General features: G+C 43.5%; 1 protein-coding gene across 3 annotated transcripts; it reads left to right on the plus strand.

Annotated features, from left to right (window-relative positions):
• Window positions 1-1,400: 1,400 nt before the first annotated feature.
• Upp1 (uridine phosphorylase 1) lies at window positions 1,401-24,070 on the plus strand. Of its 3 annotated transcripts, XM_047561580.1 has the most exons (9): window positions 1,401-1,652; window positions 2,459-2,569; window positions 10,547-10,617; window positions 14,764-14,881; window positions 16,975-17,133; window positions 18,698-18,812; window positions 22,395-22,604; window positions 22,879-23,025; window positions 23,789-24,070. In XM_047561580.1, the coding sequence occupies exons 3-9, from the start codon at window positions 10,571-10,573 to the stop codon at window positions 23,926-23,928; spliced, it is 936 nt and encodes a 311-aa protein (XP_047417536.1). In that variant the 5' UTR covers window positions 1,401-1,652; window positions 2,459-2,569; window positions 10,547-10,570; the 3' UTR covers window positions 23,929-24,070. The 3 variants fall into 3 exon arrangements, with proteins under 3 accessions (XP_047417536.1, XP_047417538.1, XP_047417539.1); XM_047561582.1 differs by lacking the exons at window positions 1,401-1,652; window positions 2,459-2,569 and adding an exon at window positions 10,150-10,265; XM_047561583.1 differs by lacking the exons at window positions 1,401-1,652; window positions 2,459-2,569 and adding an exon at window positions 10,158-10,261.
• The last annotated feature ends 2,951 nt before the right edge of the window (window positions 24,071-27,021 follow it).

Genomic DNA, 27,021 nt, shown 5'->3' on the forward strand with positions numbered 1-27,021 from the left:
GCCCTCTCTGAGGGGTGTTCTAGAAAGCTGTATAGTCTCTGGGATGCAAAGGGAAAGTGTCTGGCACCAGGAATTGCCAAGAAAGACCATGTAGGGGAGAAGAAATCTCAGTATCTCTAAAACTGTCATCTGTGGGAGAATTTTAAGTAGTTTGAAATGACTGTCAGGTTTTGTTTTACCTAACAGGCAGTGGGGTGTCATTTACTGGTATACTCAGGGCTTCAATAAGACCTCTACCTCTTAGCTCTCTGTAAATGTCAGAGCTCACAGATGGTGTCCAAAGACCCTAGCAATGTGTAGGCCTAGAGCCTAGGTTTCCCCTAGGCTTTCTGTCTTCAGCAGCTGTTGCCAAGTGGTCTTCCTGTGAGCTGGGTTTGCTCTTGCTGTATGTGGCTGACATAGGGTTTGGGGACAAGGTTTGGAAATGGCCAGATTCCATCTGCAAGGTTATAACTTGGCAAGCAAGTCTTTGGTACTTCTTTGATTTCTGGGTCCCTTGCAGACTCTTGAAAATGAAAGAAAAAGAGCCCTTCATCTCCCCAGGAGGAGGAGACTTTCAGATTCCAAGGACCTCAGTTCCCTATGGGAAGAAAATAATGGTTGTGCTGGGCTACCCTCAGTCCCCTCTTCTTCCCCAGGCTTTTTGTCCTCTTACTTGTTAAGGAAGCAGATAAGGAAATCTCCCAATCTCCCCCCCCCCCCCCCGTGTGTGTGTGTGTGTGTGTGTGTGTGTGTGTGTGTAGTGTGTAGTGTGGGAGGAAGTCTGCAGAGGGGCAGGCTGGCTCACGGGGCTGCCTAGGGTTTGAAGTACAGTTTTGCCACATTAGTTTGTGACTCTGAATGAATGAATCACTTCCCTTTATTAAACAAGCTCTCTCCTGGCTTTCCCTCAACTACCAACTACTGGGGAACTCCCAGGATCAGGAAAAGCCCAGAAAAAACAAACTGGTCTGAGTGTGTACACACAGCTAAAAATGGCCCAGCCACACATTCCTGACCACCAACCCTAGGCAGTTCCACATAGTCATTCCTCTCTGGCATTTTCTCTCAGTTAGTCCCGGCTGGTGGGGGCCACCTCTGGGTAGATACAGTCCCTGGCATTAGTCTGTGACAATGGGTAAGCACAGAGCCGATTCTAGCCAAGTTTCCTCAGGGCTGCAAAACAGGTACAACGACAGTTGGTGAGATTTTATCTGTAGTACATGAGTGACTTAATGAGTAATAGGGATGGCTCCTGGTAACCTAAAACTTCCCAAACGCCCCAAAGAGGAAAACAATAGCAGGCGGAGGTGCCAGGACAACCTTTCCGGTCCTGGGGTGGGGGGTGGGGGAGTTCATTAAGGTGGGGGCGGGGCGTGTTTTGTAGGGCGGGTCGGGGGCGCGGTCAGCCGAGCCCGCCATCTGCACGGGCGGATTGGGTCAGAACCCGACCTTGACCCCCCAGGCGGCACTTGCGGGTGACTGCCGCGAGTAGGGGATCTCGTGGACTGTGAGCTGAGATTCGTCTTGCTTGTCGTTCCCTTCTTTAAGCGGTCGGGCACATAGCCCCTCACCCATGGTCTGAGAGCCTTGTGCCACTGGAGCGAGGTCTTTGTCGCTCACGTTGCTCTGCAAGGATGGCGCAGCATGAGTAGCGGACCCAGGACAGACCGGTGAGTATTCCGCCACTGGGTTCTGCATTCTGTTGCGGCTTTACAAGATACTTTCTCGTCCCGGGTCTTGGTAATTTACCTGTAGGCGAGGTGACTTGAGGCTTGCGGCGACTCGGGCGATCAGTTGCGAAGAATGCGAAGGGAGCCGGGCTGGGGAGGGTGCGCGGTGCAAATGTGCAGAGAGGTGGGCGCGCGCAGAAGAGGGCGTCCCCGGAGGAAGCGCCTGCTGGTGTCTACCCTCTGTCTCTCCCTGGTCAAGGCCACCCGCTGCTCGGTAAGAGCGTGTGAACCCCCGGGTGAGGATTCCACTTCGTTTGGCCGCTGAGAGGGTGGACGCACAGCTCCAGGTTTGGGTCCCGAAGGGCGCCAGCAGGTGCTTCTCTACAGCTGGAACCTAGGCGGGAAGGGAGTGCGAGAACTCTAGAACTACTGGGCAGAAGAAAAAAAGAGTTGATGTTATCAGTCACGAAGTGATGTTGTGTTCCCCAACTACTTTTCATGGGAGCAAAAGAATAACTTTTCATTTCGTAGATTGAACCTTCGTTTTCACATGGATTCAAGTATACATTGATTCAACATTTACTAGAATGTTAACGCATAAACTGTTGGCATCGAGTTGTCTGGCGGCTCCACAGAGAAACTCTACAGTCATACGTGTTAAATGACACATTAATTTGCATAGGGGAGTGCGCCCCTTTGTAATTCCTTTATATGGCAACCTAAGACCTGGTAGGGCCCAGAGAGGGGGAAGGATCTCCACAGTCTCTTTGGCTGTCAGCTGATCTCCTGTCCCTTTCCTCTTCAAGGTTTGACCCCTTGACTTGAGGTCGTGGGTGACACATCGGAAGACTTTGCGGCAGACCTCAGTGCTTGTTTTCCTGCCTCCCTTTGCAGAGTTCTGTCTACAACCAGCTGAGGTGAGTTACAGACAAACACTGTCTGGAATCCCGGCTAGAAAAGAGGCATTTCCCCTGAAGGCATTGGAGGCTATCTTCAGGAGTTTGAAAGACATTCATCTCTCCTTTTGTTTCATTTCTTCCATCTTACCCCACCACTTCTTTCCTCATTTCCCCCTTGCTGATGCCTTCTGGGTTATAAAGACCACTGGTTCCATTCCTAGGCTGTGACCTCCTCTTTTGAAAACCTTGGTGACTTCTTGAATAGAAGGAATGCCTTAAGCTGGGTCTTTGCAAGCCCTGCTGGACCATTCCCAGGGTGTGCCATTGTCTGTCCTGCCTTTCAATTTGTTCAATTTGTGCTCCAACTGTGTTTTGGCCCAAACTTTCCCCACTTCTCAGCCAATCTTCCATTATTTCTTTCCCTTCTTCAGAGGCCAAATTGGCCTCTGGTCCTCCACATAAGCCTCATTATTCCAAATATCTTTAATTCAGCACAAATTTATGGAGCCCAAATTGTATTCTTGTTTCTAGTACTTTCAGCACTGGTGGGCATGAAATAGTTTTAGCCAAACATAAATTTGTTCTTATATACATTGGCTTTTTGTTAAAGTGCACATTTTTGTTGTACTTACCAAACATGAAATTAGTATAAACTTATTGTAAAAAGAACAAAAACAAAACCTATATATGTAACCAAAAGTGAAACTTGGGGATTTTCCTACTCCCTAGAAATAAACACTGAACACTTACTTTCCTTCCCCCCATCTCTTCTTCATTTCCTCTTCCTTCTCTTGCTCCTTTCTCTCTCTCTTTCTCTCTCTCTCTCTCACACACACACACACACACACTTTTAAAGTAAATTCATTCCAAAGAAGTATTATAAACGTTTATATACTAAGCTATTTATATAAGTAGACCACCAATCTGATCTTAGTTTAATGGATTAAAATTAAAAAGAACCTAAAAAAAAAAAAAAGCTTAATAAGTTGGGCCTGACCACAGGTAAGGGAGCCCAGGTGGTCATAGAAAGGGTCCTCCCTGAGGAGACCAAAAGCCATGTGATTGAGTCTGTTACTGAAAGCTTGGTCTTGTGCCTGATGCCAATCCAATAACGAGGACACAGTTTTGAGAAAAAGGGAAAAAGTTTTATTGCTTTGCAAGCAAGGAGAAGCACAGGAGACTACTGACCCAGAGGCTGTGATTCTGCCATAAGGGGGAACAGGGGGCTTTTAAAGAGGTGATTCAAAGGCTACATTCCACCTGTTCTGTCTGGAGTTGTTAATTTGGGAGATTTCTGAGATCTTATGGTACCATCCCCAAAGTCTGAATTACTTCCTTCCTATGATGGGTGTGTGCTGAAGGACAGATAACTCTGCCTAGGTTGGGGAAGAAAAGTAATCTTGTTTCCCTTGAGACAAGGGAGGGGAGGAGATTAGGGAGGAGAAGGGAGAGAGGAAGAGAAAGAAACATGTCTGTTTTAAAAATAAGTCACACACACACACACACACACACAAAAAAGCCAAAGGACGAATGATCTCGCTGATAAGTGGATGATGACACATAATGGGGGGTGGGAGGAGGCAAGAATGGAGGAAGGAGGGACAGTATAGAGGGAAAAGAGGGGTGGGAGGGGTGGGGGGGAAGGGAAAAAATAACAGAATGAATCAAACACCATTACCCTATGTAAATGTATAATTACACAAATGGTATGCTCTACGTCATGTACAGAGAAACAAGATGTATCCCATTTGTTTACAATAAAAATAAATTTTTAAAAATCTACTCACAAAAAAAAATAAATAAAATAAAATAAAAATAAGTCACCCTGGCAGAGCAACAAGAGCTATATTCAAAATGTAAGGTGGATCACTGTTACAAGTCCTCTGGGGGCAGATCTTACCGGTCCAGGGAAATTAGCAGGCTCTGCTTGTGTAGAGAACAGTTTTGGGCCCTGGATGACTGGAGAAGACTTGTTTAGAAGAAATGGGAGGTTTCCCTCCCTCTGTGAAGTTGGAAGTTGAGAGTATCACGACATAATGTTAGAAGAAATGTTTCTGAAGTCCACCCCAGTCTGACATCTTCATGAAGCACTAAGGTTAAATTAACCTACAGAACCTGCGGCTTTGGAAAAGTGACCAACCCGTTCTCCAGGAGGGCTCTTAATGCTTTGGATAAAGGGAGCAGGTCTGTCAGTACCTCCATTCAGGTGACCTGGGATTGTTCTCTGGTTAGACCATATTTTTAAAATGTTGCTCTGTGGTGTCAGGACCCTGCTCTGACTATTGTCTTCCCTTGTTGATCCTCTGTGGTCTTAGTCCTGGTCTTCCCTTCATTGTTGATTCCCTGGACCCCTAATTTTCACCTGCCCTGTTAATTGTTATCTAACAAGTGTTTGCTGCCTGGTATGCATGGAAGATACTACTATGACCTGGTTTTTGTAAAAAGAAAAATCTTTATCACATGGCAACTGGCAAAGAGGTCAGGAGTCTGCCTGTTCCATTGGTTGATCATGGGGGAATTTATCTGAAGGGAGGGATTAGACAAGAAGAGGGGTGCATGTTTGTTTTAGGTGTAGTTGTGTTTTTGTAAAAAGAAAAATCTTTATCACATGGCAACTGGCAAAGAGGTCAGGAGTCTGCCTGCTCCATGGGTTGATCATGGGGGAATTATCTGAAGGGAGGGATTAGACAAGAAGAGGGGTGCATGTTTATTTTAGGTGTAGTTGTGTTCTATGCAGGGAATTTTGAGCTTGTGACATTATTGACTGGAAGACCTGGTTTCTTCTCCTCAGGTCCATTCTAGAAAATTGGGGTTTAGTTTGTAAAAATCATTAGTAAAAGACTACTTGACTCTTCCTGGGGGTGGGGAGGGGAAACTTAATTTAAGGAATTTATATCTGGGTATGTCCAGACCTTCGCTAATTTTGTGTTTTCCCGTGGCCAGATTCTCTACTGTTTCAAACCTGCTTTGTGATAGCCTCAGTTCCTCCCCAGGCTTCAGTTCCTCAGTGGGGTGCTGCCCATAGGTACTTGTTCCAGAATCATGGTACTTCAAATGAAGTTCTGTTAGCATGTTATCTCAAAAACAGCACTGTCTTTTCCAATCATCCCAGCTAGGAATGAAGGTGACCTAAAGCCTGGTTCAGTTAGCCCTTAGGATTTTGTCCCTTAGCACCTTGTCCTACTTGGGTTTTCATTTCTCCTTTCAGTTGTTGGCCATTTTGGCATCCCTGTTTATGCTCTGTGCCCCTCAAATCCAACTGTGCTGGAATTACCTGTGGGGGGAGAAAAGAACTTTCTATACCCTCTTAAGTTATGTTCTGGGAAGCCTGTAAATTAAACTGACAAAAAACAGATTAGCAAAAGAAATCACAGATTTTTATTAATATAGATATGCAGAGTTTATAGAAAAAAAGTGACTCATGGAAATGATTAGAATTTGGGGCTCACATACTATCTTAATAGTGAACAAGGGCAGAAGCGCACTACTGGGGAGAATAAATGACTTTTGGGAAAACAAAATGAATTTTTTTTGAAAAATACATGGGAACTCCAGAGAATAGATAGGAGATATTCTTTTGATAGCTTTTTGAAAATGCATGTTTGGGTGTGTTGTGAATTTTCTCCTAGAATTGCTCCCATGACAATTAAGTTGTTTCAGGGATGGGGTGGGGGGGAGTGGGGTTTGTTTTCAGGCAAAGAAGAGATTTCAGAAACTCAGGTGCCTTCTGCTCAAAGTCATTTCTATGCCCTGTGTTAGTCAGCTTTCTATCACTGTGACAAATATCTTAGATAAATCAATTTGAGGGAGAAAAGGTTTTTTTCAGTCTAGTGTGTCACATGTTCCAGTCTATGTGTTTCTTTGGGTCTGTGGTTAGTATGTCATGACTGGAGAGCCAGGTGGAGGGGGTCTGTTTACCGCGTGGTGTCTGGGAAGAAAGAGAAAGAAAGGAAGGGTCTGGGATACCAATATTCCCTTCAAGGACTTGCCCCAGTGGTGCTTCCACTAGGTCCTGCTTCTTAAAAATTCCATTGCCTCCCCATAATGCCACAGGCCAGTGACCAAGGCCTCAATACGTGGGCCTTTGGGGGTCACTTCCAAACCATAGCAGCCACAGTGATTTATCTGGACCCCTTCATGTGGATCTAACCTGCAAACCTCTGACTTATTTTCTGTTTAAAATATTTCAAGAACCCACAGACACCTCCAGGGCAATGTTCAGGGTTTTTATGAGGCTATAGAACTGCCTGGGGGGACTTGGCTTCCACCTCTCTTGTTGCTTCTCTCCATACTGAGCTGTTGCTGGAGGGATTTCTTTCCTCCCATCTCATGGGTTCCCTGTCTCCATGCCATTGTTTCCTGCCTGGGAGAGCCTCTCTCTATTGCCTCTTCTCCAGGCTGACTCTCAGTCAGGAATTATTCATCACTGCCTCCCAGGAGCATGCTGGGTTTACATTTGTTCTCTTCTGCTCTCTCCTTCCTGGATAAAGCATGAACCTCCCATGGCATTGACACCTTCACTTGGCTGTCCCTGTAGTGGCCTGTGTTGGAGTTAACTCCTGACTTGCTAGTATTGTTACACACCCCAGCACCAGATTCCATGTCCTAGGTCTTCCTCAACCCTCAGTAGGTCACACAGATTGTAGGGGGTGCAGGGAAATCTCCCTTAATGCCTCTCAACATTCACTTTTTTAAAATTTAGTTTTCATTCCCGATAATTAAACAGGAGAAGGGCATTACAAATTTATTAATGCTCCCAAGAAACCACAGCACTTGGGGTAAGAGGAGCAATTTTTCTCTAGAGCAAATTGCCCATGCTAAAATGCACTATTGTTCTGAGACCCATAAGTACCAAGACATACTCTAAACTCTGCAGACACACAACGAGGGTCCAGGGCATGACCTGTCAATCTCTCATTATTTCATAGGAGATTTCAGATTCCTTCAGTGACTAAAGCAGGCAATGTTTAGTGCTTTCTGGTGTCTTCTACTTAATAATGCCATTTCTAATTGTGCTACCAGAAGTATACGGGCAAGCACTGGAATTCACCCTGCTATTGAAATAATAGCTGTAGCTTTTAGCAGAGTGGGGCAGGAGAGCCAAATCACACTTTTCGTGAGCAGGAAGTGGCTGCGGTGGGCTAATTCAGTGAGGACATTTGACAAGATGGCTTTTGCCAGCCAAGCAGCAAACAGGAAGTAGAAGACTGCCCAGGGGTCAGATCTGGGAGAGTGAAAAAAAAAAAGACTAGAAGTGTGTACTGTAAATGCTGATATATCTCATTTGGGAATAAATCATCCGTGTTATCTGTTGGAGGATAAATGTCCAGGATGCACGATAATTGTAATGCAGTAAAACAATTTAAAAGCAATCATCAGAAATAGTCCCTAAAATTGTGTGAATAAAGTTTGCTAGATTAAAACAAGATGTAAAGTTCATCTATACAGAAGGTAATACTTGAAAATGCCTGTCAGCATGTCCCTAGCTGCAGAAGCCTGGCCACTTCCAGCCTTTGTGGGGATGTGGCTGAGGCAAGTTCCCAAAGGGGTTTCTTCCTGTGCCCCTAATTTGTTATTACCTCATTCTCACTCAACATGAGGGTCTCCTCAGAATGAACCCTTTTCACTACTCACTGGGTGACCTTTGGGACCAGATGAGTAATGCATACCCCCGAGGGTGTGTCAGCTCTTGGTTCTTGTCCTATGAGACTCTAAGTGGAGACTGGGACCTCTTCCCTCATCTCTTCTGGTCTTCAACCTTTTTGTGCATGGTGGGATGACCACAGAGTTTATCTTTCACACCCAGGCCCTTTGGTAGTGAAACAGACTTCTGATAATTAACCTGGGTAAACCCTAACACCCCTGGCAAACCTTCATTGTGTCCACCCAACTTCAGTTACTTAGCAGGGAACTTTCCAGAGGAGCATTACAGAGGCCCTAGCTCACCACCTGTGCAGCTGGTTAAACAAAACCTCCCTGAGCGCGGGCTAAGGGGTGGAGAGATTAGTCTGGGAAGTCAGTAAGAGGAGCCTACAAGTGCCAAGATCTTCATGGGAAGCAGGGAGCAGACAGCAGATGTAGGAAAGAGTCAGCAGAGTCAAGAACTGGATGAGGAAACTGATTCTTTGACTGATTTGTCTTGTCTGACAGAAATTGGCCCTGGGGATTCTGAATCTCTGCATAACCCCAAAACTCAGTGAATAAGTTGGTGCTTGTTAGGAGGGCTGTGGGCTAATCAGAATATGCAACCCACTTTGTGTGACCATAAATGGACTGGGAGAGGTAGATTCCAGAGAGAAGTTCAGGTCATCTGACTGCTATTGATGGTACCATTCCAAAGTGCTCTTTTCTGGAAGCCAGATGTGTACAGAAGTCAGGTTGTCTGTAAATCTATTTAATGGTTGCTGTAGAAAGTCTGAAATCATGACCAGACTTCTGTAACCTAGGATCTTTTTCTGAGGGGCAGCATGGTGGGCCATTGCCATCACTACATGATATGGAAAGCCACCTGTTCCTCTCTTCTGCTCATTCATAATGGTCTTTCCCTGCATGGTGCTGGACGTTTGGTTCCTGGTGATACAGGGTGAGGGGTGGTACCTTTTTAAAAACTCATTCCTGGCTGGGGATGTAGCTAGTGGCAGTATTTGCCTAGCATTTTCAAGATCCCCAGCATCACAAAAACAAACATACAAAAACAGAAAAGAAAAGGAAAGGAAAGAAATGCCAAACCCAAAACAACACATTCCTTTTTTTAGCTCCCCTTTGCTGGACTGCAGTAGGTTGGGATTGCCAAAGAAGAGTTTGGCAAATGCCAAGGTAGAACAAAACTAGATGGGGAAAAAAGATGGGTGACAATTGCAGGGACTTATTTTTGCTCCAGATCCAGCTACTATAATTTTCTCCAGTTTTCAAAATTTACTGAAAAGTTTCAGTATCCTATGGTAATAATGGTTATAAATCCCTTTTTAACTGGGTCTTTTTTAGTTTTAATTGGGGATAAGAGACTGGTGAGAATCAAGGGTGAGAACCGTGTTGTGGGAACCCCATCCCTGGGCATTGGAAAATGGTTCTGCCCTGCAAACTTCTACTGACCATCTTTATGAATTGCGGCTCATCAGAGTGCTTCACTTTCCTCCTCTCTGAGGTGATCCTGCCTTTCCTGCAAGGTTGTTGCAGGAGTTGAGGGACCAGGCAGGTGCAAGGCACTCAGATTTACCGCTTTCTTAGCTGAGTCCAACATGCGAGTCTCACCATCCTCAAGTGCTTTGGCAAAGCTGCCCTTATCCTCACAGCAGTGTGGTTTTGAAGTGTTTTATACCCAGTGAGTCCCAATAAAACAGCTGCAGTTCTGCATGTGCAACTCTTTCCTTAGTGGGCTTTGCAGGGGAGGCAGGCCAGCGCCCTGAGGTACATCAGGTCAGACCCTTCCTTTGCCCTCAGGGGGCCTTCACTGACCTGTCACTTGATCTTACTCTTCCCCTTGCTGTCCGTGAAACCTGGAAGAGGATAATAAAAGTTCTAGAAGAGGGAAGCAGAAGGGCGTGGTCTGTAGGGCCAATGACCTGGGCTGGGAAAGCAGGAAGTGGAGACAGCTTCTCTAAAAAAGTGTGAGATCCATCTCTGGCTGTTGGAATCTTTTAGCTATCTCCTTTCTGAAATGAGCTGTCCGTTGAACACGGGTGCAGTACACGTCTGCATCCTCTACATGGTGTAGGTACATGAGGCACTGACTTTCCACATTCTTGGGATCTGCTCATGACCTTAGTTTCTTTCTTTCTTTCTTTCCTTTTTTTTTCTTTTTTTAAAAATTCTTTTTAGTTGTAGACGAACACAATACCTTTATTTTATTTATTTATTTTTATGTGGTGCTGAGTATTGAAACCAGGGCCTCCCGCGTACTGAGTGAGCACTCTGCCACTGAGCCACAACCCCAGCCCATCACCTTAGTTTCTGTCAGGTTGATTGACTCTTTTCTGTGCAATGCTTTATCCTTAGGGTCCTGCCACAGAGCATGAGAGCATGGCGGCTACAGGAGCTGAAGCAAAGGAACCTGAAAATCATCACAAGTAAGACTGATCCATGCAGGGTTGGAAGGGGTCGGGCTGGTTTTATTGTTTGATGTGACCCACTCATCTCTCTAAGAGCTTGGTTTATGTTAACACATTTGATTCTCATGATGCGGACTAAGGACTTGAAAGGCTCTTAATTCAGATGGTCGAGACCTTCAACATGGGTGCTCTGGCCTCTGCTATTAACCCTCAGGACATGTGGTTTCAGAAAACCAGACAGTTCAATGTTAACCTTGTGAGTTTTCTTATGTATGTGGCTACTTTTCTTTAGAAAAATTTCCTGCTTATCTCCTAGCTGTGGGATCTTTTTCTGAATCTTAAATAATTTCCTGATTTCTTTCTAGTTTTTCATCTTTCTATTGTGTGCTTTTAATAACCCCTCTTTTGAGCCTTATAAGTTTGGGCACTGTAGCAAAGCAAAAATTTCTTATCTTTGCCTGATTCCTACATGGACTTTTGTGTGTGTGTCCTGGAGATTAAACCCAGGGCCTTGAGCTTGCTAAGCTCATGTGCAACACTGAGCTGCAACCACAGGCCCTCTATGTGGACTTTAAATCAACTGGCTTTTCAAATTTGCTCATCACCTGGTTGTCTACCATCTTTGCTGGGGTTGCCTGGGGTGGCCTCCTGTCCTGCTTTTGTGGTCTTAATAGTAGATTCTCAATGAATATTTTTTAAATGAATAAAGTGACAGAATAAAGCAAGATAAATTCCCTTGGAGTTGCATAGAGAAATATTTTCCCAAGTACTATGGCTCTGACTTGTTACTTTAAAATCCTTTAAAAAGTAAGTTGGAGAAAGCTCCAATTCATTAGGGTACATATATCATATTATTATTATTAATTAATTTATTTTTTTTGTGGTGCTGGGAATTGAACCCTTGTGCATGCATGGCAAGCACTGTACCAACTGAGCTATATCCCAGCCCCATGTATTATATGTTATATTTTTAAAAATCATTGCTGGTCTTCAAAGTCACACCCTATTTCCTTCTTTTGCTCTTTCCGAAATCAAGAATGAAAGAACATTTTCTGTTTTGAAATATGTGGCAGCGCTGTCACCATCACATCCTGTTGTGTCATTTCAAAGCTTATGCTTGGTCCTTCTATTTTATGCTTTGTATTCATAACATCTTGAGGGAGAAAGGAACCACCGTTACATTAAACATAATTGCCACTAAAGGAGTGTGGAGAATGTGTTATGATGGTCAGAGGTTCAGATTGGCCTATAGAAAAGAAAGGCTTTCTGGGAAAATCTAGGAATACTCTTGGATTTGGTCCCTTGGAAAATGCCCCCTTCCCCATGTAAAGTGAAACCTAGATCTGAAGAATAAGGAAGTCTGTCAGGAAGAGGTGGGCTCAGGGCAGGTGGATCTTGCATAACCTTCCTTCTGAGGCTCCGGGGATTCGAACCGTAGTTCTTCTCCATGAGAGCCGAGAGCTCTCCAAGAAGAGCTATCTCTTCAGCTCTTGCATAACCTTCCTGATCAAGGTTTTCAGCAGCTGTGCCCAGGGTGCCATCAGCACAGTCTCTGCATGTGCTTGGCATGTCAGGGGATCTCGAGCTGACGGTTTATTTATTGGTTATGACTCTCTAATGTATCTCCCAGCACTTGCCATGAAATAGTCAAACCCCCCTGCCCCACCACTCCTTTTATAAAGATCTTCCTGTCTCTCTTTAGTCTTTTCTATTTATCTTTTCTTTATCAACCTTTCAAAAATGTTCACCGGTTGGATTAAGCTGGACACTACTCTAGGGGAATGGAGAGGAGGGCAAATTTGAGAACATGAAAGGAAGAAGCAGTCTGATGTAGGTAGAGGTAGAAGTGGGAACCCTTGGGGTTACCACTGATGCTGACTGCCAGAAAGAAATGGAATTAACAGGTAGAGAAAGCAGAGAAGGGCCTTTCAACCTTGTTTTGCGTGACTGCTTGAGCTATTGAGGATTCAGAAATAAGTAAGACATAGTCATGGCCTGCAGAAATTTTTGTTACTGGAGATAATTATAGTTCTTATGTTAAATGTATAAATCGTTTTTATAATGAAACGTAGGTCAGGTACAATGGGCATCCTCTGGGGAGAGGGAGAATGGATGAGATCTCAGGGGAGAGCCCCCATGGTTCATGGTACAGGTGCTCCTTGACTTAAAATGGGTAATGCACAGACAAACCCATTGTAGGTTGAAAATACTGCAAATTGAAATGCATTTAATACACATTGCTTACCAAACTTTCCAGTGTAGTAACACAGCACACCATATAGCGTGGCTGACCAGGAGCAGTGGAAGCTGTTGCTGAGTGTTGCAAGAGAGAATCTTCCTGTGTACTGTTAATTTGGGGAAAGATCCAAATTCATAATTCAAAGTTTTACTGAATGTGTATCACTTTCACATTATTGCGAAGTCAAACCATCTGCCTGTGATTTGGCAATATGAAACCATGGCTTAATATTTCCAAATCACAGGCAGCTGAGAACCTTGCTCTCTCTCACATCCTTTTTCTTTTCTCCTGAGTTAGAGTGAGGATGAAACATATCACTGGGGTCTGGGCAGTCAGATACAGAAGGAAAAAAAAGGAAGGTGTTACGGTTTGGACGTGAGGTGTCCCCCAAAAGCTTATGTGTGAGACAATGCAAGAAGGTTCAGAGGTTGAATGATTGGGTTGTAAGAGTCTTAACCCAATCAGTGAATTAACCCTCTGATGGGGAATAACTGAGTGGTAACTGAAGTGGTAAGGTGTGACTGCAGTAGGTGGGAATTGGGACATGACTTTGGGTATATATTTGTATCTGGCAAGTGGAGTCTCTCTGCTCCCTGGTCACCATGTAAGCTGCTTCCCTCTGCCTCACTCTTCCACCATGTTGTCTTCTTTCTGCCTCATCTGAAGCCCTGAGGAATAGAGCCAGCTGTCTGTAGATTGAGACCTCTGAAACCATGAACCTTCAAATAAACTCTTCCTCTTCTAGAGTTTGCTGGTCAGGTCATTTAGTTATAGCAGCAAAAAAAGCTGACAAAAACAGAAGACCTGATTGCTCTGAGTTCAGGGGCCCTCTTCCACCTTGGTTTCCTGCAGTCTCAGCACTACCACACAGGATTTCCCAGCTATGTTTGGAGATGTGAAGTATAAGGCAGGCTTTTAATTCTAGGAATTTGTCTTAGGATCGGCCTTTATGATACATAGACCTGTTCACAAATGCTTGAGAGATGATGGTGACAGGTTCAAGATATTATGTGTTTATCCAATTTTTGCAAAGTGTTGCTTTTAAAGTGTGTTCTTACACCATCTCTGGGAATCAGAGGTAGGCATTGTGAGGGAGTCCTTTGGAAGATTGACTCTGAGGGACTTTGGCAGGCAGTAGATGGAACTGTCGAGTCCTGGGACACCTGTTTTTGTATATAAAACTTCATTGGAACACAAAGACACTCATTTGTGTGTTGTCTATTGGGCTTTCGTGAGACAATGGTCTTGAGTCTGACAGAAACTTAGTGATCTGCAAAACCATATTTACCATCTGGCCACAAAAGCTTGCTGGCCCCTGTTCTACACCAGCAGTGTGCTGCCACAAATAAATATAATGTGAATCAACATATGTGTTCTCTAGAATGGCTTCTAAGCCATTCTGAAAAAAAGCAAAATGGATGGAGGTCTTATCTCTACTCCTAGTAGACACTCCATGAAAGAAGTGGTAGCTAGTGCCACAAGAAAAGAAAAAGAAATTCAAGGCATCTTTGGGTGGTAAAAAGTAGAGCTTTTTTTTTTTTTTTCTGTCTCTGTCCATATTTCTTATGGTGAACATATTACTTTTAAAACAAAGTCATTATGTATTAGTGAGCTGCATTAGAGTAGCAACTGGCAATACTCTTTTATGAGGTGATTTAACATTTTGATCTTTATGTTGTTGTGTACTTTTCTGAATATTCCTAATTGTCTTCTAACAGGGGCCCTGGGAACAAAGAGGAATTAAGAGGAAGGAGATGGGGAAGTGGGGACCCTGATAGTGTAGTGTTGTCTTATTCCCAGGGTCTGCCTGTGCTCCTTCCCCAGGGTGGGCCTCACATATCTCACTCACATGTGGCACTTCTGTGATGATGCTGGTCATTGGAACTGGTGTTATATAAACTCTCTATTTTCTTGTTTTCTAACAGCAACTGCCTTGTCCAACTATCAAATCCACATGTAGCAACAATGAAGGAAGATATTCTCTATCATTTCAATCTTAGCACTAGCACGCATGATTTCCCAGCTATGTTTGGAGATGTGAAGGTAAAAAACCAGGCTTTTAATTCTAGAAATTTGTCTTAGGATCAGCCTTCTCTTATATGATATGTAGACCTGCTCACAGATGATTGAGAAGTGATGGGTGACAGGCTCATGAGGTCATATTTATCAAATTTTTACAAAATGTTTCTTTTCAAGTATATGAACTAGCAAGTAAAAAAGAAAACTATTCTAAATACTTTCATACTGCCTTTTAATTCATCTCTTAGAAGTCAATATAATTGAAACAGTATATAAAATAAACTTCATGCCTGTAGTTTTGCTACTTGGGATGCTGAGATGGGAGGATCACTTGAACCCAGGGGTTTGGAACCAACCTGAACACAATAGTGAGAACCCACATCAAAAATGTTGGCACATGCCTGTAATCCCAGTGACTGGGGCGACTGAGGCAGGAGGGTCACAAGTTCAAAGGCAGCCTCAGCAATTTAGGTCCTAAACAACTTAGTGAGACCCTCTTTCAAAATCAATATATATATACATAAAAAGGCTGAGGTATGTTGCTCAGTGGTTAAGTATCCCTGGGTTCAGTCCCTGGTGAAGGAAAGGAAGGAAGGAAGGAGGAAAGGAAGGAGAGAGAGGGAACTTCTTAGTGCTTCATTGAGAGAAGAGGGAGATATGAAACATTTCCAAGAGATAGTAAGTAAAGGTAATTTATATTGCATCTGTTGGTAACTTAAGGTGCATATTGGTTTGTAAAGGCTTATTTTGCTGATTGCAGTTTCCACTCCATTTTCCCTACAAAATCTTAAAAGTTCCTCAGTGCTGCTTTATTTCAACACAGGCACTTTTTAAAAAAACAGTCTTAGTTTTTAGTTTTGAATCTATTTTTAATTCACACACACAATAACTGCTTGTTTTCATAGGACGCAGTATGACATTTCAGTACATGTATACAATGTGTAATGATCAGATCAGGATATTTGGCAGATCCATAACTCAGACATTTACCATCTCTTTGGGTTGAGAATATTTACAGTGCTCTTTATTATTTTTTTTTAAAATATACGGTTAATTGTTGTCAACCATAGTTACCCCGCTGCTAACACAGAACTTTTCAAATGTCTAATCCCCATGGGTAAAGGTGAACTAACTTGTGAAATTAAAAATCAAAATAAGCCAAACTTTAGAATCCAGTACTGCTTCATTGGGTAAGAATTTAGCAATAGTTATGTTCCATTTGCCATTAGTATTGGTCTTTGGTAGTATTGGTTTCAGAGTGTGGAACAGCTATCCATGTGCTTTTAATTTAGTCAATTTCCATTCATCCCATTAAGCCTAGTCTGTAATGATTTTGATTCCAGGCTATGCATATTTTTTTACAAGTTTAAAGATTAAGAATTCGTTCTGATGATATAACCCATCACGTAGAGTGCTTGCATTGCATGCGCAAGGCCTGGGTTGAATTCCCAGCACTGTGGGATTGTGGAAAAACAAACAAACAAATGAAAGATTAAGAATTCATTTTTTAAATCTTCATACTCCTTAAAACTGGCTTATTTACTTTTCTTTTTCAAAACAAATTATTTTCTTACATGATACTTTACAAAATAAAGTTTTTACTTCTCTGAGAGATACCCACCCACAATAGCTAAGACTTCCCAAGTTCCCACTAGATCCCTGACTCTTTTTATGCTCATTTGACTTTCAGGGGACCAGGTAAGAGGGAGTAGTTTGTAGCCTGTTTTACAGGTGGGTTGTGAGACCCTGGTCACATGAGAAGGTGGAGGGACAGTGGTGAGCTCAGACCATCTTAGTCCAAACCCACGTTCTCTGTACACCTGAACTGCCTTCCACAATGTAGGGAGGCTGAACATGCTTGTGCCTATAATTGCCCTCTCAGAGCAAGAGTCTGGGCTCTGCATTTGTGGAGTAACTGTGTTGTGCTGCAGAGCTTCCTGTGCTTAGCCCCAGACCAGTGTTTCAGAAACAAGATGCCTCAATAAAGCAGATTTCTGGTTCCTCCAGGTCCACGCAGGGTCAGAGAACTTGGATTGCTAAGTTCCTAGATGACACCAAGTTTAAGGACTTCTGCTATACACAGTGCACTCATGGGGGTCTCTCTTCTATGGTTGCAGTTTGTGTGTGTTGGTGGGAGCCCCTCCCGGATGAACACCTTCATCAGACATGTGGCTGCTGAGCTGGGCCTCAACCATCCAGGAGATGAATACCCCAATATTTGTGCAGGCACTGACCGCTATGCCATGTATAAAGTTGGACCGGTGCTATCTGTGAGTGTGAGTATCTGGAGATTTAGTCACCTAAATGAAACTTGGACTTTGTCTCGAGGCTCTGCAAGGCCCTGCCCCTGTGCACACATAGCCAGCTGGCATCTAACATCCGCTCAGTGTAAAAGCTGGGAGCAAGTTGAACCCTTAGTAGCTGGGATACAGAGATGAACAGAAGGCGCTCAGGCTCCTGCCCTTGAGGCTCAGTCTCTTGGAGAGATTACTTACATAAATGCAAATACAAGTGCAAATACACACAGCTGTCCACATTGTGTGGGGGTGGCAGGTGCAGAGGGTGTGTGAGCACAGTGTATGGGAGACATAGAAGGGGTGTGCAGCCTGAACCAGGGTGGTAGGGAGAGCTACAGACAAACACCAGGCTTTAGAGTGAGTAAGTTACTTCATAACAAATTTTTGCTTATCAGAACAAACACAGAGATCTCCAATATTTTACCAAAGAAATCGTCTCATTTTCCAGTTTTGATTTCCTTGGTCAGTGGCAATATAAATGGAGAGCTACAGAGTTAGCAAATGATAGCCCTCCTGTTGAGACGTGCATTCCTAAAACTTTGGTTAAAGCTGAGACCTCTAACAATATCGTCTGTCTAGAACACATCAGACATCATTTAGTTATAGAGAGTTTGGGAAAGCATTTCCTTTGTGTAGATACTGATAAATTCTCAAATGGACCCTTCTCCCATAGGCTTCTGTCAGAGGAGCAGCATCTGCTCCTGTGCCAAGTGCATCCCAGGGAGGGGTAGAAGACACCACCCCAGAAGGGTCTTGAAACGTGGGAGGGAGGTATGCAGAGACCCTGAGAGGAGGAAACAACACAGTGCAGATTCAGCAAGTGGTCTAGGGTTGGGGACTGAGGGACCAGCCAGTTACCTAATTTGATTGAAACAGAGGCTAAGGAGAAAACCAAAGAGGTAAAACTTTAAGAGGTGTGTGCGTGGTGGGCATTTGTGCAGGGTTTCAAATGTCAGAAGTATATTTGTTACTTAGCAGTAACAGCTGTTATCTTCATGTGCACTTCTGGTTCTTCAGCTACTCCTGCTTAACAGATTTTTACAGATCACTGGGTTCACATATAAAGAGCTCTCTGCACATTTTAAGTTTCCTGAAGTGTTAATAGTGTTCATCTTATTGCCACTATGATGAGTTTATTAGATTGAAGTACATGACATAAAAGGTCAACCAGAATAAAGTAGTCCCCCCTAACTCACAGGGGATATGTTCCAAGTGAATGCCTAAAACCCAGGGTAGCACCAAGCCCTACATGTACTGTGCTTTTCCTACGTATACACAACTATGATAAAATTTAGCTAATAAATTAGGTGCAGTAAGAGATTAACAGCAATCACTAAAAATAAAATGAAATAATTATGATAATATTCTGTAATAGAAGTTTTATCAATGTGTCTCTTTCTCCAAATATCTCATAATACTGTACTTTTCTTGTTAACCTCTGAAAATGAAACTATGGTGCGCAAACCCTCCAATGGGGTGGGGGTGCTGCTGTAATAACAAAAGTGCAGCTTGGGATTCACCTTTGGCTTCTCTCTGATTCTAGCATGGGATGGGCATCCCTTCCATTGCGATCATGTTGCATGAGCTCATCAAGATGCTGTACCATGCCAGATGTTCCAATGTCACCATCATCCGTATTGGCACTTCTGGTGGAATAGGTAAGGGCTATGGAGGGTCCTCTTGCCCTGTCCTGTGAATGGCAAGGGACCAGGATCTCTGTAGCAGCTCCAGCATGGTTTGAGGTTTGGTACAAAGGGTTCTTATCTGAGATTTGTTCAAGGATTGATTAATAGGAGGCAAAGGAAACTTGTTTTTTTAATTTTGTCTCAGTCATGCTCCCATCCTGAACTCAGAGATCATAGCAGGGAGTCACTATGTCAGGAACCTGCAGAAGTGTGTCCTTCTGAAGCTACACAATTCGTGTATTTTGTTTGCTTGATTCTCTTTTTATTCTTTCTAATAAGAATAGGAGCCCTCTCTGCCTCTCTCCTTATTTTTGCTCACTGCTCCTCCTCCTTATTCCTAAAAGAATTTGAAGCACCTTATGAGAAAACCAGCAAAAACTCAAAGAGGGAAAGAGAGGAGCAATGCAAAACTCAGACAAAGGTCCTTAAATTAGTCCAAAAGTTCTCAGTCCTCAACATGTTTAAAACAACAACAACAAACAAACAAACAAACAAACAAAAAACCCAAAAAACAGGATTTAATGAGAAAGCAAAATGGCAAAATTGTTAGTCTCTTAGTCCCTTTTCTGTTGCTAATAACACAATACCATGGATTGGATGAATTGTAAAGAGAAGAGGTTAATTTGGGCTTAAATTATTATTGTCCAAGGTTATTGTCCAAGGTTGTCCCAACATGGTGCAGAGCATCATCATGAGGTGAGACACAAGGAATAGGAGAGAGACCTAGCCAAACTAGGTCTTGAGATGACTCATTAGTCCATTAATTGCAGTGAAGGGGTTAATCTCTTTAGAAGGGCAGAGCATTAATCACCTCTTAAAGGCCTCACCTGATGCCATTTCAACATGGGTTTTGGAGTTTTGGAGGGGATGCAACATATTTAAATTATAGCAGTAAGCAAAAGTTCATTAGGCTGTCCTACTCTCTGATGTCCCAACGCTGTGCCAGTCTTTCTTCTTTCTAGCAATTACCACTCCCAAAAAGGAGATGGGGCTAGTGGAAAGAACCTGAATTCACTGCAGGGCAAGTTTACCCTTATGTTAGCAACCAGGCCCCTGAAGATTGTCCCTGACTGTCTAGCTCTGACTTCTCCTGGGTTTAGGGTAATGTGAGAATTTATTTATTTTTTTACTTAGATAGGAGAATTATTTTAGACCCCAAATCATCTGAATATACAATTGTTTCTTGGTATATGAGAAGGATTGATTCCAGGATTCCTGACATATACCAAAATCCCCAGATGCTTCCCTTAAATAAAATGGCATAATATTTGCATGTAATCTACATACATCCTCTCATATACTTTTTATCATCTCAGGTTATTTAAAATACTGAATACAATGTAAATACTATGTAAATAGTTGTTTATACTGTGTTGTCTAGGGAATAATGACAAGAAAAAAATCTGTAGATGCTCAGTATAGATGCAATATTTTTTCCAACATTTTTGATCTGCAGTTGATTGAATCCATAGATGCGGAACCTAGGGATATGGAGGGCTGATTGTATTATTTTTTTCTTTTCATCAGATAAAGAGATGTGCAAAATCTGTGTTTGCATGGTTATAATTCCAAGTTTAAAGAAAAGCATACCAATGGCCATGAGCATCTCTGTCTTACAAAATTAATCTCTGGTGCCACCATCCAGATATTTGGGACCATGCATCTCATACCAAACATCTACTAAAAGCTCTAGCAAGTTATTTTTGAGTTTCTTATACAGAGGGATTTTTAAAGTTGATGATCAGAGACTTTTCTGTGGGAAGTAGTGTAAAATATTTCCTAAATTACCCCATAAAAGTGGAAATTGCAACTAGAGAAAAAAACCAAAAGTATTGGACACCATTGATATTAAAGTGTGAGGTGGTATTTTCAAAAATCTCAAAATATGAATGGTAAAAACAAATATCACCTGCTTAGGAAAAATCTCAGGACTGCAGGCAACTGAAAAACCTGAGCACAGAGAAATTCCAAGAGAGCCAAGCAGAGTGTCTAGGGAAAGTGTGGGTCCAATATGGAGACTAGCAGCTGACATGAGAGGAGGGTGATACTGAGACCTGGGGGGTGCAATATTCCAGGCCCTGTGAACAACCAGTGTTCAGGGTGCTTTGTTGTAGCTGCAATCTCAGAGCTGAAAGAAACTGCTGAATGGAAGCTCAGCACTGACCGTCATGGACAGGAGAGCAAGGGGAAGATCTGATATGTACGATGGGGAAGCAGAACAGCCAGAATTGGCCACGTTTTCAATGTATTTCATGAAAACAGCCAGTGTGGGAGCTTAAGAAAAGTTCTCCTGATTCATTTCTGCTTCCAGTGTCACTTCAAAATAAATAATCAGGAGAAGATCATGTTTGTCTTAATCTATTGGATTGCTGTAGTAAAAATAACCAGAGTTGTATGGTTTAAACAAAAGAAATTTCTTTCTCACAACTCTGAAGGCTAGAAGTCTAAGAGCAAGGCTCTGGCAGGCTGAATGTCTGGTGAGGGCCCGCTTTCTTCTTCATAGGTGGTGCCTCTTGGCTGTGTCCTCTCATGGTGGAAGGGCGCTATTCCCATTCATGAGCACTCCACAATCATGACCTAATCACCTTTCCAAAGCCTTACCTCCTCAATACATCATTGCCTTGGGGTAAGGATGTCAATATACAGATTTTCGAGGGAGACAAGCATTCACTCCACAAGGATGGTCAAATCTCATGGAAAGCCAGGTGTGGTGGCGCACGCCTGTAATCCCCGTGGCTTGGGAAGCTGAGGCAATAGGATTACCAGCCAGCCTCTGCAACTTAGTGAGACCCCGAGCAACTTAGCAACACCCTGTCTCCAAAAAAAAAAAAAAAAAAAAAAGGGGGGGGGGACGAGGGATGTTGTTCAGTAGACAAGTGCCTCTGGGTACCAAAAATATGAAAAATAAAAAAGTAAAAATCCCATAAAAAAGCTATTATAGGACAAAAGAATAATGAGCAGAATATTATTCTTAAAACATAAAAATTTTCCAGGAAGGTATGCCCCAAAACAGACACAAAATAGAACCTAATGCCGCATGGATCATAGAGGAAAATCAAGTTGGTCAGGAACTGGTAATTGCTGATGCTAGGTTTGGGATGTATGGGGAGTTTCTTTACTATTATTTACTTTTGTATTTGCTTGAAAGCCTATATAATAATAAAAAAAAAACTACAAAACATTAATTTGTTAATGTTAAACATTAACTCATTAATTTATGAATTAAACACATCATAATCACCCATGTTGTAGAGCCCAAACAATGGTAAAAAATAGTAATTCCTAGAAGATGCAAACGTTTGACAAAGGGTGCAGAGGTTCCTGGCAATGTCTATGTTTTATTTTGTGCTTCTCTATATGATTATGTATTAATTACTTACATAGTCAGCAAAAGCTTTCAGTGGGGAACGTGGGTTGTAGTGTATTTTTGAGCACTTTAGCACTTTAGTGCTTTAGTACTTTCATGGGCCAATGGATCATATTCTTTTCTCCACATTTCTTCTGCGCACTGCTCCATCTGCCATGCGGAGCCATGACCTCTGTTTCTCTCCTCAGGTCTGGAGCCTGGCTCTGTGGTTATCACCCGGCAGGCAGTGGATGCCTGCTTCAAGCCAGAGTTTGAGCAGATTGTCCTGGGGAAGCGGGTTGTTCGGAACACGGACATGGATGAGCAGTTGGTGCAGGAGTTGATGCAGTGTTCTTCAGACCTGAATGAATTCACCACAGTGGTGGGAAACACCATGTGCACCTTGGACTTCTATGAGGGTGAGACGACATGAGGGGTGCCTCTGGTCCAGGGAGCCCTAACCTGTCCCCTGAGCCTGCCTGTGGACTGTGGGCTGTTCTCTTGGTGGGGGTATCCTCACATGGGCTACTGTCCTAGCTGCAACATTCCCATGGTGGCTACCATGGTAGATTTGAGTGGGCACATGGGTGGAGAGTGGGTAGGCCCCCATCCCCATGTCCTGGTGGTGGCACGCTGCAAGAATGCAGAGGTGCTGACACCTCTGTTTGGTTCTCATGTCTCTGTGTGCTGCAGGGCAAGGTCGTCTGGACGGCGCCATCTGCTCCTACACGGAGAAGGACAAGCAGGCGTATCTGCAAGCAGCCCATGCTGCAGGCATCCGGAACATCGAGATGGAATCTTCAGTCTTTGCCGCCATGTGCAGTGCATGTGGCCTCCGAGGTAAGAGGGCAGGTGATGGCTTTGGTGTCCTCCTCTCTGTTTCTATTCTGCTGGCTCATCTTGAAGCCCCACCAGGGCCCCTCCTCCCAGGGCTCCCAACACTGTTTTCTGACTTCTCCTAACCTTGTCGCCAGTTTCTCACTAAGGTGGCATCCCTGGACCCCTGTGTACAACGTCCTTTGATTGTCAAGCAACAGAATGCAGGTTCCTCGGTGTGTCTGCATTAACCCCCCTAACTACTGAGAGGGATAAGAAAGAGATCCACCCACTTTAGCCCAGATACTGTATTACCATCTAATGTGATCCTTCCAGCCCTACCAAGAGCTTGGCTCTGGAAGCTTTTTAGCTTTCTGATTATGGCTAATCCACCCCCACATTCCTAGTCATCTTCAAGTCCAACTCTGCCTTCTAGAATGTCCTGCATCCCTATCGCCAGGGATAATATGCCCTTCAAGGTGGTACAGGGCAGCCAGAATATGGCGTGTAATTGGCTTGGGAATTTCTTTTGGAAACAATGGGAAAAGGAGAATGAAGAGACAGTGCAAGAGGTGGATGAGAGGGAGGAGCTTCAGGAGCACCTGGACCCAGGACCTTTCCTTCTCCTGCTCCATCTGCCAGCATTTCACTGTGACTGGTGCTGGAATGTTCCCATCTACCTGGTGGATAGTGCAATCAGCTCCTCCAAGCTCCCTGGTTCTTCCTTCATGTCGTGAACTAACCCAGAGAGTTGTTGCTTTTCTTTAATCGCCTTTGCTCTTTGCAGCGGCTGTGGTGTGTGTTACCTTCCTGGACCGCCTGCAAGGGGACCAGATCACCAGCCCCCATGATGTACTTGTTGAGTACCAGCAGAGGCCACAGCGACTGGTGAGCTACTTCATCAAGAAAAGTCTGGGAAAGGTCTGAGGCCCCCTCCCTTCCCGTCGAAGGACAAACTCCTACAATTACTGGACAATAAAACTGTTGTCCACAATCCTCTTCTGTGTAACTTGGAGCATGCTTTACATAAGTATTAGGGAATTGGGTTGTAGTTAGGAGGTAAGGAATCATGGAGATATATATATATATATATATATATATATTTTTTTTTTTTTTTTTTTTTTTTTTTTTTTTAATTTCATCAGAGTATTTTTAAAGATGTTTTCCTGCTTTGGAGTTTTTTTTTTTTCCCCATTCTCATGAATGTTTGAGCTCTCTCTAGAGAAAATTTTCAGACTTATAGATTCTAATGGAGGGTCAGATTTCATGTCACTAAACAAGAAATCTGATAATCATGCCAGAAAACTCATTTCTGGGTATTTTTAAACTTCAGTTCAGTTGTCCCTTGATACCTCATACCAAAATCCAGGGATGCTCATGTGCCTTTTATAAAATGATGCAGCATTTGCATATAACGTACACAAACTTTCCATATACTTTAAATCATCTCTAGGTTATTTACATTTAATACAATGTAAATACTATGTAAATAGTTGTATTATGTTGCTTAGGGAATAAAACAATAAAAGTATTTTCATTATAAAAAATATTGTTTTCCTAAATTATTTTCAATTCTTTGTTGGTTGAATCCAAGGATATGAAGGACGGACTGCACACCACTTGTAAGGAGAGACTACTGAAAACCAAAGAGCAGATAATGGGGGTTTGAGAAAAAAATACATATCTAAATATATGCACATGCACAGTTTCCAAGTTCCATTTAGGCAGATTTCTGGAGGCTTCTACATTGGTCTAATTGTACTATAGTAATTCTCCAACCCATTCTCTACTCTGTGGTACTTGGGTGGATCTTTTTTTTTTTTTTTTTTTTTTTTAACTTGAGTGGATCTTGATCCAAGTACCTGCAGCTAGATGATGGCTTGGGTTCAGGACAGGATGTCTTTTTGCTGCCAGGGCTTATGAACCTCTAATCACTACTGGTCTCTTGCTGGCTCTTATGGTTTGGATGTGAGGTATCCCCAAAAAACTCATGTGTAAGACAATGCAAGAAGGTTTGAAGGAGAAATGATTGGTCTATATCCTTAACCTAATCAGCTAATTAATCCCGGATGGGATTAACTGAATGGTAAAGAAGCAGGTGGGGTGTGGCCGGAGGAAGTGGTTCATTGGGGACATGGCTATGGAGTATATATTTTGCATCTGGAGAGTGGAGTTTCTTTCTCTCTGCTGCCTGGTCATCATGTGAGCTGGTTCCCTCTGCCACACTCTTACACCATAATGCTCTGCCTCACCTCAAGCCCTGAGGAATGGTTCCCAGCTGTCTGAACTGGGAACCTCTGAAACCATAAGCCTCCAAATAAACTTTCCTTCCTCTACAATTGTGCTGATTGGGTTGTGCTGACTCAAACACTGACATTCCTAGACCTTGTGTCCCTTAGCTTCCTCCCAGGTACGGTCACTGGGATAAGACTGGGTGGAAGGGGAGTCCAAGGTGTCTCCTCTGTCCTGGGTGAGTGACAGCAAGCCCAGGTCATCCAGCCCATGATCATTAGATCTTAGGGTATCCATCCCTGGCTCCTGGGTTGTTCTGCATTCTCAGTGACTTTCAATTCTCCCATCTCAGAGTGGCCTCTTTTTCTTTTTAACTTTTTTTATGTTTTTAATTTCTTGTTTTTAGATATATATGACAGTAGTGTGTATCTTGACCTATTATACATACATGGGCTACAACCATTACAATTTTGATCCCATTCTTGTGGTTGAACATGATGTGGAGTTACATTGGTCATGTATTTATTCATATATAACCATAGGAAAGTTATGTCCAGTTCTTTCTACTGTCTTTTCTATTCCCATCTCCCCTCCCTTCCCCTCATTCCCCTTTGTCTACTCCAGTGAACTTCTGTACTTTGCTCCTTATCCTCCCTTATTATGGGTTAGCATCCGCATATCAGAGAGAGCATTTGACCTTTGGTTTTTTGGGACTGGCTTATTTCACCTCTTTCAGTGTTAAATCCTGTTCTCAGGCTTGAGATGGGTGTATTTCCTGTGGAAACTGAGGCACATCCCTGTGCTCAGAAGCTCTTCTTGGCAGTTTACTGTGTGACTCTGAGGGGCACAGGGAGATATGTGAGTGGGAACCTATGTGAGGTCTGTGTGTTCTTTAAAAGCCACCTTCCCTGTGGGTCTGAGATTCTTACCAGCTTGAGGGTTACCCAGCATGTCCTGAACCCACAAACCTTTCTAGGTGTTGAGAAAAGCTCCTGCTCCTAAACAAAAACCTTGTCCTTCCCACCTTTCTCATGCCTAGGGGCTGTTATGAGGACCAGCTGAGTAGAGAATGAATTGCCTCACATTTCTCCATTGGCACCCCTTATCTGAGAAAGTGAAGCCCCTGAGAAGGCTGGCAGGGTCCTGGGCTATGGCCTCCCAGGCGAAGGCTGGTGCCCTCAGCTTCCCACCCCAGCACAAGCTGAGGAAGCTGGACTCACATCCTTTGTCCCTAGGCTACCCTCATGTGCTCCCCTGTCTCTTCCAATTCCTGAATGCCACCAGACTTCAACTGAACATCACCATGCTCCTTTGGGTGCACATCAGTGTGACCAGAAAACCAGGTAATGTCCAGTGTGGATGGCTCCCTGCAACCTCAAAACCCATGGACCCATTCTACTGTGTAGCTCCTGCCACCTGCTGTCTGGGCTAGCTTCCAGTGTCCTGTAGACAGCCCTTGTTACATTGTGTTTCACCAGCCATCCTTGGGCTGGGCTGAGGATGCAGATGGGGTAGAATCACCCCAACACTTAGGGGACCCTCCAGGCTATTTCTTTTCACACCTCAATCCATGCAGGTGTAGCCGGAGGTCCCTGTGCCCGTCTTCCACCACTTCCTGGGAGAATATCTTGGATCAAGCAGAGAAAAAAGAAAAAATCAAAAAACAAAAAAATACAAACAACAGAGATGATTTAAGACTAAAGGGGAAGCTGTTATTAGCAGGCGAAGGGCTGGGGAGTCATCGCAGAACGTGTTGATTGAGCGCCCTCCTCTGGAGTGGGGCGGAAG

The sequence above is a fragment of the Sciurus carolinensis genome, chromosome 8, assembly GCF_902686445.1.
Source record: "Sciurus carolinensis chromosome 8, mSciCar1.2, whole genome shotgun sequence".
Classification (NCBI taxonomy): domain Eukaryota; kingdom Metazoa; phylum Chordata; class Mammalia; order Rodentia; family Sciuridae; genus Sciurus; species Sciurus carolinensis.